This window comes from Myiozetetes cayanensis, unplaced genomic scaffold (assembly GCF_022539395.1).
Source record: "Myiozetetes cayanensis isolate MyiCay16 unplaced genomic scaffold, myiCay2020 scf15, whole genome shotgun sequence".
NCBI classification, from domain to species: domain Eukaryota; kingdom Metazoa; phylum Chordata; class Aves; order Passeriformes; family Tyrannidae; genus Myiozetetes; species Myiozetetes cayanensis.
Genome location: NW_026087159.1, coordinates 14103003 through 14117060, shown reverse-complemented (window position 1 = coordinate 14117060; position 14058 = coordinate 14103003). Strand labels below are relative to the sequence as shown.

The 14058-nt window shown below is 51.2% G+C and overlaps 1 protein-coding gene across 8 annotated transcripts in view; it reads left to right on the top strand.

Annotated features, from left to right (window-relative positions):
• ZMYM3 (zinc finger MYM-type containing 3) overlaps nucleotides 1-14058 on the top strand; it is a 30342-nt gene that overhangs the window by 804 nt on the left and 15480 nt on the right. For 2 of the 8 annotated variants that reach the window (XM_050310937.1, XM_050310938.1), the window contains exons 2-9: nucleotides 8692-9588; nucleotides 10077-10120; nucleotides 10517-10589; nucleotides 11068-11359; nucleotides 11792-11969; nucleotides 12394-12606; nucleotides 13168-13318; nucleotides 13879-13994. In XM_050310937.1, coding sequence (XP_050166894.1) covers nucleotides 8706-9588; nucleotides 10077-10120; nucleotides 10517-10589; nucleotides 11068-11359; nucleotides 11792-11969; nucleotides 12394-12606; nucleotides 13168-13318; nucleotides 13879-13994 — 1950 coding nt within the window. In that variant the 5' untranslated portion in view covers nucleotides 8692-8705. Of the gene's footprint in view, nucleotides 1-938; nucleotides 7718-8691; nucleotides 9589-10076; nucleotides 10121-10516; nucleotides 10590-11067; nucleotides 11360-11791; nucleotides 11970-12393; nucleotides 12607-13167; nucleotides 13319-13878; nucleotides 13995-14058 lie in introns of those variants that run through there. The other 6 variants (XM_050310934.1, XM_050310932.1, XM_050310933.1 and 3 more) reach the window with 6 other exon arrangements.

Here is a 14058-nt window from a genome sequence, read left to right as displayed (position 1 = left end):
GGGGGGGCGCGCGCCTGGCGGGAGGGGGCGTGGCCTGCGGCCCGCGAGGGGGCGTGTTCGGCGCCGCGCGCCCCCTGCCCGTGCCGGCCGCTGGGGGGCGCCCTGGGGCGGGTCCCGGGGGGGGGCCCTGAGGGACCCTCGGCCCGTTTGGGGGGTGCGGGCTCTGCTCCCCCCGGGATGGGTGGGAACTCACCTGCCTGGCCCCAATCCCGGCCCCCGGGGAGACCCCCGTGCCACCCCCGGCCTGTGGGACCCCCCGGTGTGGATGGGGAGACCCCAGCTGAACCCGCGCCCCGCTGCGGATGGGCCCTGTGCACAGGGACAGGGTGGGGTGGGGGCCTGTGCGACCCTCGCCTCTTTTAGGGGGGGTCTGGCCTCTGCTACCCCCTGGGATGGGTGGGGACCCCCCAGCCTGACCCTCGTGCCAGTGCAGCCCCGGCCCCATGGAGGCTCCAGGGCGACCCTCAGCTCTGTCCAGAGGGGTGTTCTCTGGGTTCCCCCGGAATGGATGGGGAGCCCCCAGCGTGACCCCCATCCCCACCCGGGTGCAGGGAGGGATACCCTGTGCGACCCTCGCACCTCCCGGGGGGATCTGGCCGGGGTGTGGTCTCTGGGTCCCCACCCTGGTACAGAGCAGACCCTGGGGACAAGGGGGGTGCTATGCAATCCTTGCCCCTTTTAGGGGAGGGTTTGGGCTCTGCATCCCCCTGGCATGGCTGGGGATTCTCCAGCCTGACCCCCACCCTGGGGAGGTGCAGGGGGCAGCCCCCGAGGGGGTTCTGGGACCTGGCTGTGCCCTCCCCCCATGTCAGTGCCTGGGCCCAGGCTGGTCCTGGAGTTTGTGGTTCCTCGAGCTGCCCCAGCCCCTGGCATGCCCACCCCAGTGGGGCCTGTCCCTGCTGTGGGGGCTGTGCTGGGCAGTGGCAGCAATCAGCCCCTGGCAATCTCTGCCCCAAAGCTCTGCCCTGGCACCCACCATGGCTCGGCTCTCCCCTGGTCTCCAGGGGCTCCGAGCAGCCTTTTTACTCCTGTCACCACACGTAGCAGCAAAGTCTGTGGTGCTCAAGGCAGCTGCTGCTCTGTGAACTGTCCAGCCATCCTGACAGCCTTCCCCCTGTGTGGGTGTAGGGTCTGGAGCCTCTCCAGGGCTTGGGGGGCGTGTGTCCCTGGGCACCACATGCTGCTGTCGAGGATCTGGCTCCCTGAGAGGGAGGTGCAGCCGCCCCCATGGGGCTGAAGCTGCCCTGGCTGCTGGGGGAGGCGAAGCCCAAATGTGCTGAAGCCTCACCATGTGAGTGGTGTAGCCGTGGCCAAGGAGGTGCCTTGGGGAGCATGGAGCTGCTCCTGTGTGGTTTGCAGCGGTGGAGCAGGCCTGGCTGGCTGTGCCTGGCACGGGAAAAGGCCCTGGCAGTCGGATCTGCTTGTGTGGGCAGAGGCTGGACGTGGTCTGTGTCAGGTGATGGTGGGAGGTAGGATTTTCAACGGAGTGCTGGGGAATGGCTCCTGGAGTCTCTTTTGATGAGGATGAGAGCTGCTTCATTTTTGCTCTCCCCTTCCCCTGCTGTGCTTCAGCCATGGCTTTTGTTCCAAGCTGCAACTTCTCTCCCTTTCATTGCGGCTGCAATCCCCAAGAAAACTTTTAATCTGCATTTTGTCACCTAACCCTGCCTATCCTGGGATCAAAGCTGGTGATAAGAGCATAGCCCTGTTGTTATTGTGAGCTTAGCCTTACTAAAGGAATATGCACAGCCTACAGAGCTGAAATGACTAACCTGAACCTCACAGCCCCATCCTCCGTATTTCCACAACCTCCTTTTCTCTCCACACCTGTTTACATCCCTCTCAACTGCCAGTGCCCTTGCTTTGAAGGATCACAGCAGCACCAGATTCCTCCATGGCTCTGACAGCCAGAGCAAGGGGCTGGGGCTGAGCCCAGGCATCACTTTGGGAGCAAAGCCCCCTGTGGGGTTTCTTCATGGATGTTTTGTGGTCAGTGGTGCTTGGATGCACGACCCTGATGGGCACAGATGTGCTGGCAGAAGCCTCTAATAGAGAAGGGTTGTGGTGAAAGCAATCCTAGGGAAGCATGGAATAGGCTACAGCTGTGACAATGCATTTGTTAGCTTAGCAAAGGCCCTGCCAGCAGGATTTCACTGGATTTGTGTTTTAGTCTCAGTAGAGCGTTTTGTGAGCTGCTTCCTCTGCTGGCAGCACAGGTGAGGAAATGGTTTGAGATCATCCTCACCATTCCTGCTGGCCGTGGGCTCTGCTGGTGTCTCTTGGCCACTTGCTGTGAGCCTGCTCTGCTGGCCTAGCCCTTGGCAGCCCAGAGGAAAAGGAGTCAGTCTCTGGACTGGTGAGACATTGCTCTGTCTGACACAGCATTAGCCAGGGCCAGCTCGTGCAGCTGCACGTGAGGTGGAGCCCTTTCCAGGGACTTGGTGGCAGGCACCTTGCAGAGGGATCTGGGGCAGAGGACACCGCTCACATTGTGTATCCAGTAGCTGACTCTGCAGGGCCACTGAAGGAAAAATAGATGTCTTGCCCTCAAAGATGCATCCTCTTGGTGACTCTGCCCTTTTGTCTTCTCTCTCTTCCCTGTGCACTAAGGTTTACCCACAGAAATAAGGGACTCTGGAAGCCTCAAGTCCAACTGACCTTCTGCTCGCAGCAGGACCAAGTTGTTCAGGGTTTTGTCCAGTCAAGTTTTGAGGACTTCCAAGGCCAGGGAGTCCGTGGCCTGTTCCCAGGCTGTGGCATTCTCCTCTGGAGAGCCACCTGCTGTGCCTGCAGCTTCTCTCTCCAGCTGTCTGTAGCTGCTTGTGTGATGTGCCAGGACTCGGCGTCAGGTCATCGATGTCCTGCAGCACTTGGGCAACAGGTAGAGGGATCTGGAGGCCATCTGTTTTTTACCACTTCCAGGTCTTTTATTTCTTTTAATCAGCATCTCAATATCCCTAAGGCAGTTTCAACATACACTGCTGTACACCTCCAAGCCCTTTTTGTTGTGCTTGAGATAGTATTGCCAAAGCTTTTTTATGCTCTCACCCCCTTCTCCTGCATTTAACACTCTTTGGGCAGATGTTGTCATGTGGTGAGGGGTGAGCCTTGAAAGAAACATTGCTTATTCATGCTACAGACACAAAGCTGGTCCTTGAAGCTGAATTGCTCTGCAGATACCAGGCCTTGCTGCTGTGCCTGTACCTGGGCTTGTTACTCCTTTCTCTGTTGCAAAGCCTTGACACTCTGTGCTTGGGGGAATTCTGCTCTTACAAGAGGATGTGAGAGGATCCAAGCAGCTTCAAACTGCTGCCAGGATGGCATTCTGGATGGATGAGCACGCTCCTGGTGGTTGTCTTAGAGTTTGCTGCTCACACAGAGGTCTTGGGGTAGCAGCAAGTACTGCTGAGATTGAGGAATGTTGTCAGGTACATTTGAAGCGTGGCAGGGACTCTCCTGGTAAACCTAATTCCAGTCAGTTCTGCCAGATTTCTGAACTTTGCACTTTCTTGAAGCTGAGCTGAAGTTTCTGGCATGCAAGCTCAAAATCTAGTTTGATCATTCCTGCCTCTGAGGAATTAACAGGACACTTGTGGTTGCTGTTCTGCAGCACCATCTGCCCCGTGCTGGAGGATTTGGGCTTTCTGGATTCTGGGTGACTGCTGTACTGTGTTTGAGGCTTGCAATGTGAGCTGATACTCCTGCTGTGGCAAATGTAATGGTGGTCTTGGTCCCTTCTGGCTTTGTGGGACTGTTAGAAAACAATTGCTGGATTCTTGAGCTGCTGGTGGTATTCTGGGAAGGCCCTTATTTTCCCCATGTGCCAGTTCCTGTTGTGTAGACAGTACCAGGCACAGGTGAAGGCTGGCCTGGAGGGGACATGGTGAGAGCAGTCTAATTAGGAACCAAAAGTGCATTTGGAGATGAGACAACTGTTCTGTGAGCCCTGCCTGCAGAGCACAAGCTGAAGGGCTTGCCCAGTGACATCCTGCAGTAGCTAAAGCTGGCTCGGAGAGAGTCACTGAATGCTGTTGTAAAAGCCCTCCAAGTCACGAGGTCAGTTGTTTAACCATCTGAGTTTGTCCAGCTTTGATTTCCAGCTTTTTGAGTCCTTGTACATTTGTGTATTTGTCATCTCTAAAGACTCCTCCGCTGTAGATCTTCTTACCTTGTGATTTTTTTGAGATGGGTCACGTCTCCCCATTTTTTTTCAGTGAACAGGATAGGTTTATCACTGGAAAAACCTGAGCCATGGTTGATTGATAAAGCACTGGGATTCTTGCATTACTGTGTCAGATTGTTTTAAAAAGAAATTATTTTAAACATCTCAGCTCTTCCAATAACTGTCATCAAGTGTAGACAGTAGCCAAGAACGAGACAGGAATGGTCTAACATGGCAGTGTGTGCAAGTAGCACTGTACTGAATATCAGCAGTGGGCTTTGTGCTCTTTGAAGGCTGAATTTGGGCTGGAGGGTGGGAGCTCAGAGCTGCCTCTCCAAAACCAAAATCCTTCCTTCTCCTTTCTGGAGAACCTGGACTGGACTGAAACCTTGTCCTCAGCAGTGTCCTTGGTTTAATGGCGATTCTTCATAAATCCATTTGCTTTAAGAGGAGTTCAACAATCTGTGATAAAGATTTGCATTTGCAGTGCTTGAATTTAGAAAGCTGTCAGCTGTCCACATAAGCTCAGCTAAGTCACAGCAGAGAAGTTGGCTTTGGCCATGTTTGTCACTCAAGGTACAATACTGTTAATGAAGATATGTTGACTGAAACCATGATGGTAGGACATGATATCATTTTCTTAATGTTTTATTGCTAGAACTGTGTATTGACACTGTTGGAGTTTTTTTTGAGAAATACTAGGTTGGGTATTACTGTTTTTCAAAAATTTGGCACAAATCATAGGGGCTTCCTCAAGAGCTCTGCTGAGGTCTTGCAGAGCTCTTAGGTAGGAAGTGACTGAAATGTTAATGTAAGTGTCTTAATTTTTGTAATTATTAGTTAATTCTTTTTGTATTCCAAATGATGTCTAATAGCGAAAAAGATAAATCTTTCAGCCTTCAAAAGTATTGAAAATCTGAATCCATATCCATGAACAGAAGTCCAGGACAGGGCCCCAAGCAGTTGCTGTTCCTTTGCTAAAGGAAAGCAGTAACTGCATGGCTGTGTTTTCTTTGGGGGCAGTAAAGACTTCTCAGATATTCACTTCGTTGTGAGGGAGTGGCAACAGTATTTTTTCTTACAGTCTGGTCTTAATTCAATGTTTACTGGTAGATGCACATTTCTGTAGGTAGGCCACGTGATCCCTTGCTAACCTGAGGACACTGAGATGTGGAAGATCTGTGCAGTTCCACCTCCACTGAGGTCTTTAATGAGCTGGATAAAGTCCCAGGTAGTCACTAGGTGTGCTTGGGTGTCTTTGGAAGCTCCTGCAGCTCCTTGGGAAGCGCTGTGCTGCAGGCTGGTGTGCAAGGGGCTTTGCTCCTTCAACTTGTTCTCTTCCCAGGGATATATCTGTTACTGAATACTCCAGAGAGGTGCTGAGTGTAAGGAGTTTCCAAATGGCCAGTGGAGCAGTTGGATCTGCTGCAATGTGCAGGGTTTCAGCAGGCTGCTCCCTCTTTGCTTGGCCAGGTCGTGCTCCACTGTACTCTCCTCACTGCCAGGTATGAGGCTGGAAAAGAGGAAGATTTCAAGCAGACCAATGAGCAAACCCCAGTGACTGAGCTGGTCCTGGAAGAAAAAAGGTGATGACTTGTGGTGGATCATTTCAGCATCTGCCAAAAACAATAAGCTGTTCTGCTTCTGTTGTAGAAAGTGAGAAAAGACTTCAGCAGAAGAGAGGTGCACGCTCCGTTTGCAGCTCAACTCGCTGTGAAGCTCAGCAGAAAGCCCAGATGAATCTCAGTGCCTGGGGCAGGCAGAAGCAGAGCTGCTTACCTTGCTGCAGCTGAGCAGCTCTAATTTCTTTAGGTTGAGTTTGACTTTGGAGCAACTCACAGAACTGGAAAGCATCGTTTTCTCCTGTTCTGAGGGTCACCCTCTTCATCCTCATCAGCTGATAGTTGAAAGAATTCATTGTCAGGAACATTCCTCGCTTTCCCACTCAGACTGTTTGTCAGCATCACATTGGGTCCAGCCTCAACTCTTTAACTCCATCAGTTCTGCAGGTTCTCATAAATACACCAAGAGTTAGCATTCATCTGCCCTGGCTGGCCTTGGAGCTCTGCTGCAGCAGGCTGAAAACAAACAAAAGGAGAATACTTTTAAAAACTAAATGTTCAGATGCAGAAAATAGAGCAAGAGAGTGGTCTTAGAGCAGAGCCTGGGGTCTGCAGAAAGGTCTGCCTGTCCCAGCCACATTCCAATAGTTTGGAGGTGCTTTAGTCTGCAGAATACTTGTTCTCTTTAAAATTTCTGTTGGTCAGTGATGTCACCATTAATGTCAGAGTTTTGTCTTTGTATTGTAATGCCTAGAACTCAAAAGCAGTGTTAAGGAGTGCACTGCTGAAAGCAGATACCTTTATTCTACTTGTAGAGCTCGTGAGTTGCATGGCAGTTCACAGATTAATTGTTGCTTCCATTATCCCCTGGGAGGGAATGCCCAAATGGATTTCTTGTGCTCCATATGCTTTTCCAGGATCTGTTTCTACCAAGCAAAGACCAGGCCAGCTGAAAGTGGCAAATCCTGCAGGAGAGTCAGCTTAGTGGTTCTTTGCAGACTCGTGCATAGTGTCTGAGGTGATTTTGAGGAGTATGTTAGCCCTGGTAGGTACACCTATAAATAAACTTTCCTTAATCATCTGGATGGCTTGTCATGTTTTTGCTTATTGTTGTAGGGTCTGCTGTCTGTCTGGGGGACATCTTTGAGCAGGAGGCACTGTTTGTATTCTGAGCATTAGAAAAAAAAATGTGTTTATCATCTTGGGAGGGTTCTCATTTGCTTCGAATCCTTAGGACCTTTCTTTCAGATGTCTTTGTTTCTATTTCACTTTGTTCTTCTTTCTGTCAGCCACCCTAAAACTCGTATTAGGTCTTGTAATGCTCTGGAATTGCCTTGTTCTAGCAGCTTTGTCTCCTCTTGTAACTAAAAGTAAACAAAATCACCAAAGTCTTTAGTGATGAAACTTGCTGAGCATCTCTGAGATTACATTTGCTGTAGTTTCTGTTTGTGACTGTGGGAACAGTGCTTATCTGCCCCCGGGAGACACAAAACTTCACTGTGTTTGCAGATAAAATAAGGAAGCGGTGGCTTTGAAATCCAGATGTTGGGTATGATTTCGCTGAACTGCTGCTTGAGTGAGGCTCAGAAGTTGGGTGCATTCTTTGTCTGAATATGTCCTGTTTAGTTCTGAGCAAACCATTTGTGAGTGAGACTTGGTTGTCATTTCAGAGCAAAGGATATGAAGAAAGAATTAAACAGTGTCACCGGTGAAATTATTTCAGGCTTCATCCTTCATAGATATAGAAGAGTTATGCCCATAGTAAGCCCCAGTTGACAGGAATACTGGATTTCTGGTTCAGGGCTTAAAACAGTGCCAAATTTTGAATTAGAATTGCTCTGACAGGGAGGGGTAGGTTGATGCCACATCTTTTGATTCCAGTGCCTTTCTTGTAGTGTCTACCTACAGCCTGTTTTGGGGACGTGATGCTACTTGAAGTCTTATCTGCCTTACCACTTGCAGACTGCAGCTCCTACTCCCTTTCCCTCTTCAGGTTTGTCAACCATCCTCTCTTTGTGGGGGTAAAATTTATTTTTAGACAATATTACTTGTCTCATCTCAAAGCCTTGGCCTTTCTGTCCTGTGATAATGCTGCCCATGAGGAGCTGGGCTGTACCTTTGCCTCTGAGGCTGGCAGTCTGCTCCACACCTTCCTGCTCCAGTGCACTGTCTGTGCCCTGCAAAGTCACACTGGTCTTTTCTCCTGACTCTGCATTGCGTGCTTGTTGTCTACCTTCGCTACTTGTTCTTCTCGTGACTGCTTTTCATGTCAGACTTTCTTCTTGCCACTCTCCAGAACTCCTCCTTAGTTCTAACTTAAGCTTTTCCAATTGTTCTGTGCCTGAATATTAGCCCACGTAGTCTTGGGGCTATGCAGCAGCTGGAGTTATACTGTAACATTGTTTTTATCTGTCCTCTGGCAAAATTAATGCATCTTGTCATCCTCTATCTTGTTGAGGCACAGGCTTGCGGGGCTTTATTTCTACCTCTATTTGAGAGAGGTTTAAGAGAAAAGATATTTTAAAACCAAAAGATGTGTTAGCTCCGTGAGAACAGATGAGGAGAAAGGACAGACAGGTAATTTGGATAGAGAGGAAGGCGACGGTGGAGATATCAGACACCGCGGAACAGCTGTGTGGAGCCTCCTGAATTGCCACTCAAGTCATTTCTGATCCCCCCTCCCCGTGTCACTGAGCATTAACAAGTCTGTTCCATGCTCTGGTGAGGTGTGTGAGGGCTGTAGAGTTCCCAAAAGTCTGCTCTGTTGGACTGCTGTGTCCTGCTGCTGCTGTTTGGCTTTAGATGTTTGTACCCTCACGAGCAGAAGGGACCTGCTGGTGTCTGGTGTCCTGGTGATGGCTGGCAGCATTCCTGGGCCTTACTCCAGCAGTGTTCAGAGGACTGGACAGTTCATGTGCTGTGTTAAACTGCTTTTCATTAACTTGCAAGTCTTTCTCTCATTTCCAGTTGCCATCTTCTAAATGGATTCCAGTGAATTTTCAGGATCTCTGGACCCCCTGTCCTTGCCTGACAAACCGCTTATTGGAGATCTCCCTGCTGACATGGAGTTTGGTGAAGATCTCCTGGGCTCCCAAACAGCTTCCACCCAGGAAGCTTCAGTTCTTCAGCCCCCTGGCTGGGATCAATCCAAGCAGATGGCTGCAGGTGGGGACTTGGACCTTCTAGTGAAAGCAGACAGCCTGTCTGAACTAAGTAAATCAAATGACCACGTTCTAGATAAACCTAATGTCTTGGATATGCTGGAGAAACCTGATGTCTTAGATGACTTGGATAAAACTGCTGACTTGATGGAACAGGATAAACCTGAGGGTCTGGATGGGCTATGTAAGGCACAACCTTCCCAGAACGTGGAGGATGGACCTTCAGACTCCTCTGCCCTCTCTAGAGAAGCCCTTGTTCCAGAAGCGTGGAAAGAAAGGGAGGATGCACCAAAAAATTGTTCTGGGGACCTAAAGGAAGGCGGTGCTGCTGCTATTCCTGTGCTGCCTGGTGACAAGGCCCCTGAATCACCTCGAAAACCCATTCCTGACTCTGGGAACCTCAGCAGTGCCCCAACCACGGAAGAAACCACAGCACAGTCCTCGAGTCCAGCAATGCCCCCACCCCAACTCAGTCTTAAACAGACAAAGAAGATGAAGTTGAAAGCACCAAGGAAAAGCTCACCCCTGCAGAGGGAAGGGCTGGCAGGGGAAGCAGAGGTGGAACCCAGCCCAGACAGCAGAACTGCAGCTTTGCCCCCTGAGCCTAAGGAGGAAAACCAGGCAGAGGGAGGGACTGATAATTGGAAAAACTCGCTCAAAGAAAATAGTGTACTCAAAGCACAGGAAGCCTCAGCACCAGCAGGTAAGTTGTTGGCTCAGCAGAACTTGGCTCCCTTTTGCTCAGGAGCTCATCCAGCTGCACGTTGCTGAGGCTGGAGTCTGTTCTGCAGTCCAGCTTTTCCCGTCATCCCCTGCTATGGAAATTGTCAATGGTACTGATAGTCTAGATTTGAGGGTCCTCAGGAGGTGTTTCCCATAGGCCAAGTTCCTCTGCCCAGGCTGACCATCCCCAGGAGATGCTCAGTCTTGGTTCAGAAGCAGTTGGAGGTAACTGCCCACCCAGCCTGCCTCCCACACGCAGGGAGGTCTCCCCCTCAAGGGCTCCTCCCAAGCTGCATGTTTGGATCTCCAACCACAGGTGGTGGGGTTAGGAGCCTTCCTGTGTCTGATCAGCACCAGAATCGTACTTGATAGCCAGGACTGACCCAAATGGTGGAGAACACCTGTGCTCTTCTGTTGGAGAAAAGCAGGATGCTTGATGACAGCTTTTTCTGTGCTTCTGTTTCACAGGAGAAAGCCTATCTGGGAAGGGGAGCGAGCTGCCAGCTGAGAAGGTGAGGAGAATGCACTCAAATATGTATGGTACAGGAGCACAGAGCATGGCTGGCTGTTGTCAAACTCTGTGAGGGACACTGGCTGTCTCATCACCCCTCTGGGAAGGAGTTTGCATGTCTCCTGTGATGGAGTGATCCCTGTGCACTGCCACTGTGCTGTAATGTGGCTTCAGCATGTCCCTGCTACCCACAGCTGAAGTGTCATTCTCATGAGCCTACTTCCCCCTCTCCTCTGTCTTGCCAGCTCTGGTCAGGTATCCATGGAGTTTTATCCATTTTCAGCCTAGCTGTTGGGAAAGCAAATCCCAGAGGTTGGAACTCCACCATGATCTGGGATATTTATCCATGGTTGTCCTAGCAAATAGTTAGCCTAAATATTTTCTGAATGTCTTCTAGGAGCAGAAAAGAAGCGAACGACCCAGAAGATCAGAAACTGCCAGGCCTGAAACTGTGAACTCCTCAGAGAGCAGTAAGTAACTAGGGTTGGTCAACTCCTGTTTTCAGCCTGAGAGAAGGGCCCAGATCCACTGGGGGCAGGTGGTTCATGGTGTGAGTACAGTGGGAACTCTGGAGCTTCCCACCATTCCCTGGCATTTGTGTGTTGCTCTTTTATTGCCTGCCTGTGCTGTTGCCTTTAAGGTCTGCTGGCTCTTGGAGGGTTTTCTGCTTTATAGGTTCACACTTTAGGCTTCTGCTCAACCTTAGCATATCATGACTTCCTAAAGAGGAATTGTTCTTAAGCCCAGTTTGCTTAAAGACCTCTTGATTCATCTCCAGTTCCAACAGAATTTCTTTGAAGGGTCCCTTTATCACTCCACCCAGACAGGTACAAAGTACATAGAGGGGCTCCAGAAAGATGACCCAGAAAGTCCCAGCATGTGTCTCATGGCAGAGTTTCTCAGTCCATAATGAGGGATTTCTGTGCCTCTTCCTCTGCTGCTTTGCAGTTCCGGTGTCTGACGAGGACTCTGATGCAATGGTGGATGATCCCAACGACGAGGATTTCGTTCCTTTCCGCACGCGGCGCTCGACCCGCATGTCCCTGCGCACCCAGATGGCCCAGCGAGCCGCCCGCTCCACCTTCACCAAGATGACCTGTGCCAACTGCAGGACCCCCCTGCAGAAGGGCCAAACCGCCTACCAGCGCAAAGGGCTTCCTCAGCTCTTCTGCTCCAGCTCCTGCCTCACCACCTTCTCAAAAAAACCACCTGGCAAGAAGATATGCACCTTCTGCAAAAAGTGTGTGTTCATTCCCCTTTCCTCAGTGCTCCTGTGCTCGTGACCCCCTTCACCTGCTCCACAGCTCTGCCTGCCAGTCCCCTTCCTATGGCCCTCATTCACCCACATCACTCCTGCCCCCTGCCAGCTGCTGCCCTGTGTCTTCCTTCACACACTGCATCTCCCATGCTCCCTACACCCACTGCACGTTGTTGCCATTCCCTGCCTGTCCCCAGACTCAAGGCCCCATATTCCAGCCTCCTCTCAAAACAACCTCCTGCATGCTCCATCTTCAGACACCACTCCTCTGGGCCAGGACAGAAGCTGCTGTGAGACAGTTCTTGCCAACTTTTTGGGACACCAGAAAGTCCCGTGCATTGCAGTAGGCCATCCTATCCCTTTGTGGCAGGACTCAAGTGTCCCTGCACTAACACATCCCCTCCTGATCCCCAGGGAGATCTGGAACACCAAGGACTCTGTGGTTGCCCAGATTGGTTCAGGTGGCTCTTTCCACGAGTTCTGCACCTCTGTCTGCCTTTCCCTCTACGAGGCCCAGCAGCACAGACCAGCACCTCAGTCTGCAGATGCCTCGGACACCAGTCGCTGCAGTGTTTGCCACAAACCTGGAGAGGTAAATAAATCCCTTGTCCTTCCCATGTCCTGGATGAGGTGCTTGGGACCTGCAGCGTTTGGCCCAGCCTGGGACCAGGGCATTTGCCGGGTTTTCCAGTGGTGTGAGGCCTCAGCCACTGGGCTGTCTTGGGCTCATGCCCAGGTCTTTTTATGTTACTGTAGACCAGCCCTTATTTTAGCAGAAGGAAGGAGGCTTCTGCTCCTCCCCACCCTGAAGCTCACTGCTTCCTGCCACTCTGCTCTCCCAGTTGCTCCACTGACTTTTGGCGAGGGGGGCCACCCTGAGTTCCGCACCAGCTTCCAGTGTGGCATTTGCCCAAGTCTTAGTGCAACAGCCTGTTATCCCAAGGGCTGTGGCAGCAGTGGTACAGCTGCACTGGAAGGAGGTGGTTTGGGGAGTGACAGCAGTGATGTCTCTGCAGATCCAGCACGAGGTCAGCAATGGGAGCGTGGTTCACCGCATCTGCAGTGACGCCTGCTTCACCAAGTTCCGGGCCACCAAGGGGCTGAAGACAAACTGCTGTGACAACTGTGGACTTTATATCTACAACAAGGGCTTGCCCCTGGAATACCTCTTCCATGAAGGCCAGCAGAAACGCTTTTGCAACTCCACGTGTCTCAACAGTTACAAGAAGGTGTGTGGAGCCAGCTGCCTGGAGTGGGGGGGTCTCTGTGGACACACACATCTGCTTTGCTTGGTGTGGCACAGGGCACTCTATGCAATGACAGGTGATTCAAATCCCCTCGGTCTTTTATTGCTGACAAAGCATTTAAAAAATTACCGTGGAGAAATTTTGAAGCAGGCAAACAGAATGAATTTATTCTGCATGAGGCCCAGGCTTGGATCAGACAGTCAATAAGCTGGACTGTGCAGTGACACTGGTAAATGCAGTTAGCATGAATCTGTTGGATATGTTCCTCTGTGACCTGAGCAGGCTTCACTTAACTGTCTCCATGGGATTGCCAAGCTCTGTATTCCTGCCAGGCTACCTTAAAATGAGAAGCTGAAGTACCAAAGGCAGCCTTTTTTGCTACCACCACCTGAACCTGCAGACTGTGAGCCCGGTTCTGCCATCAGGTGGTCACTGCAGGAGAGCAGTCCTGTGGTGGATCCAGGAGCGGGGTGGGATGTGAGGGTTGGAGCTTGCTGGCTGTGCTGGTCTCCCTGGCAGCTCTGTTTTGCTCTGTGCTTGCAGAAGAACACTCGGGTCTACCCCTGCATGTGGTGCAAGACGCTGTGCAAGAACTTTGACATGCTGCCCAACGTGGATCGCAGTGGCAAGATGGGCCTGTTCTGCTCCATTTGCTGCACTACCTCCCACAAAGTGAAGCAGTCAGGCTTAGTCGGTAAGAGCACCTGCACAGAGGGAATCAGTCACCTCTCCACTCTGACTCCCTCCTTAGCATGATTTATTGTTTGTGGATGGGACTGAAAAGAAGATGTGTTGCTTGCCTGGGGAGGAATCCAGTGAGACCAGGGGAAGGAGATGTGGATACCGAGGAACCCTTGCAGAATGCAGACACCTTAATATGGAGGGTAGTGTACACTGCTGTTCCTGAGAATGCAGGAGCAGGTGTAGTGCTGGACTGTGCTGGCACTGCCCTTTCTGTTACATGGAGTACCAGGGTGTCCAGGAATGGGTATGGTCTCTGGTGCAAGTATTGCAATCTATTTTGTCCAAAGTCCTGTAGGGCAAGGTCACTCCCTTGAACCCCTCTGCTCTCCATCTGTGTTTAACATTTCTGTCCTAGCAGAATCTGGTGCTCTTAGTTTCCTGGTGTTCTTGTCCCTTGCCTTTTGATAGCTTGTCAGGCTGAGGATGAGTGAGTAGCTGGCATGCCATCCTCACAGTCTCAGTCTCACATCGTTTGCTGCTGCCCTCACCAATTCCTATCTGTTTCTTCAGGTCCCCCTAGACCCTGCAGCTTCTGCAGAAAGAGTTTATCTGAACCCTGCTATTACAACAAGACAGACCGGGTTGTCTATCAGTTCTGCAGTCCCAGCTGCTGGACCAAATTCCAGGTACTGAAATATCCTTCGTGCTGGGCTGGGCCACAGAGCTCACGGCTCCTTTCCCACTTAGCAG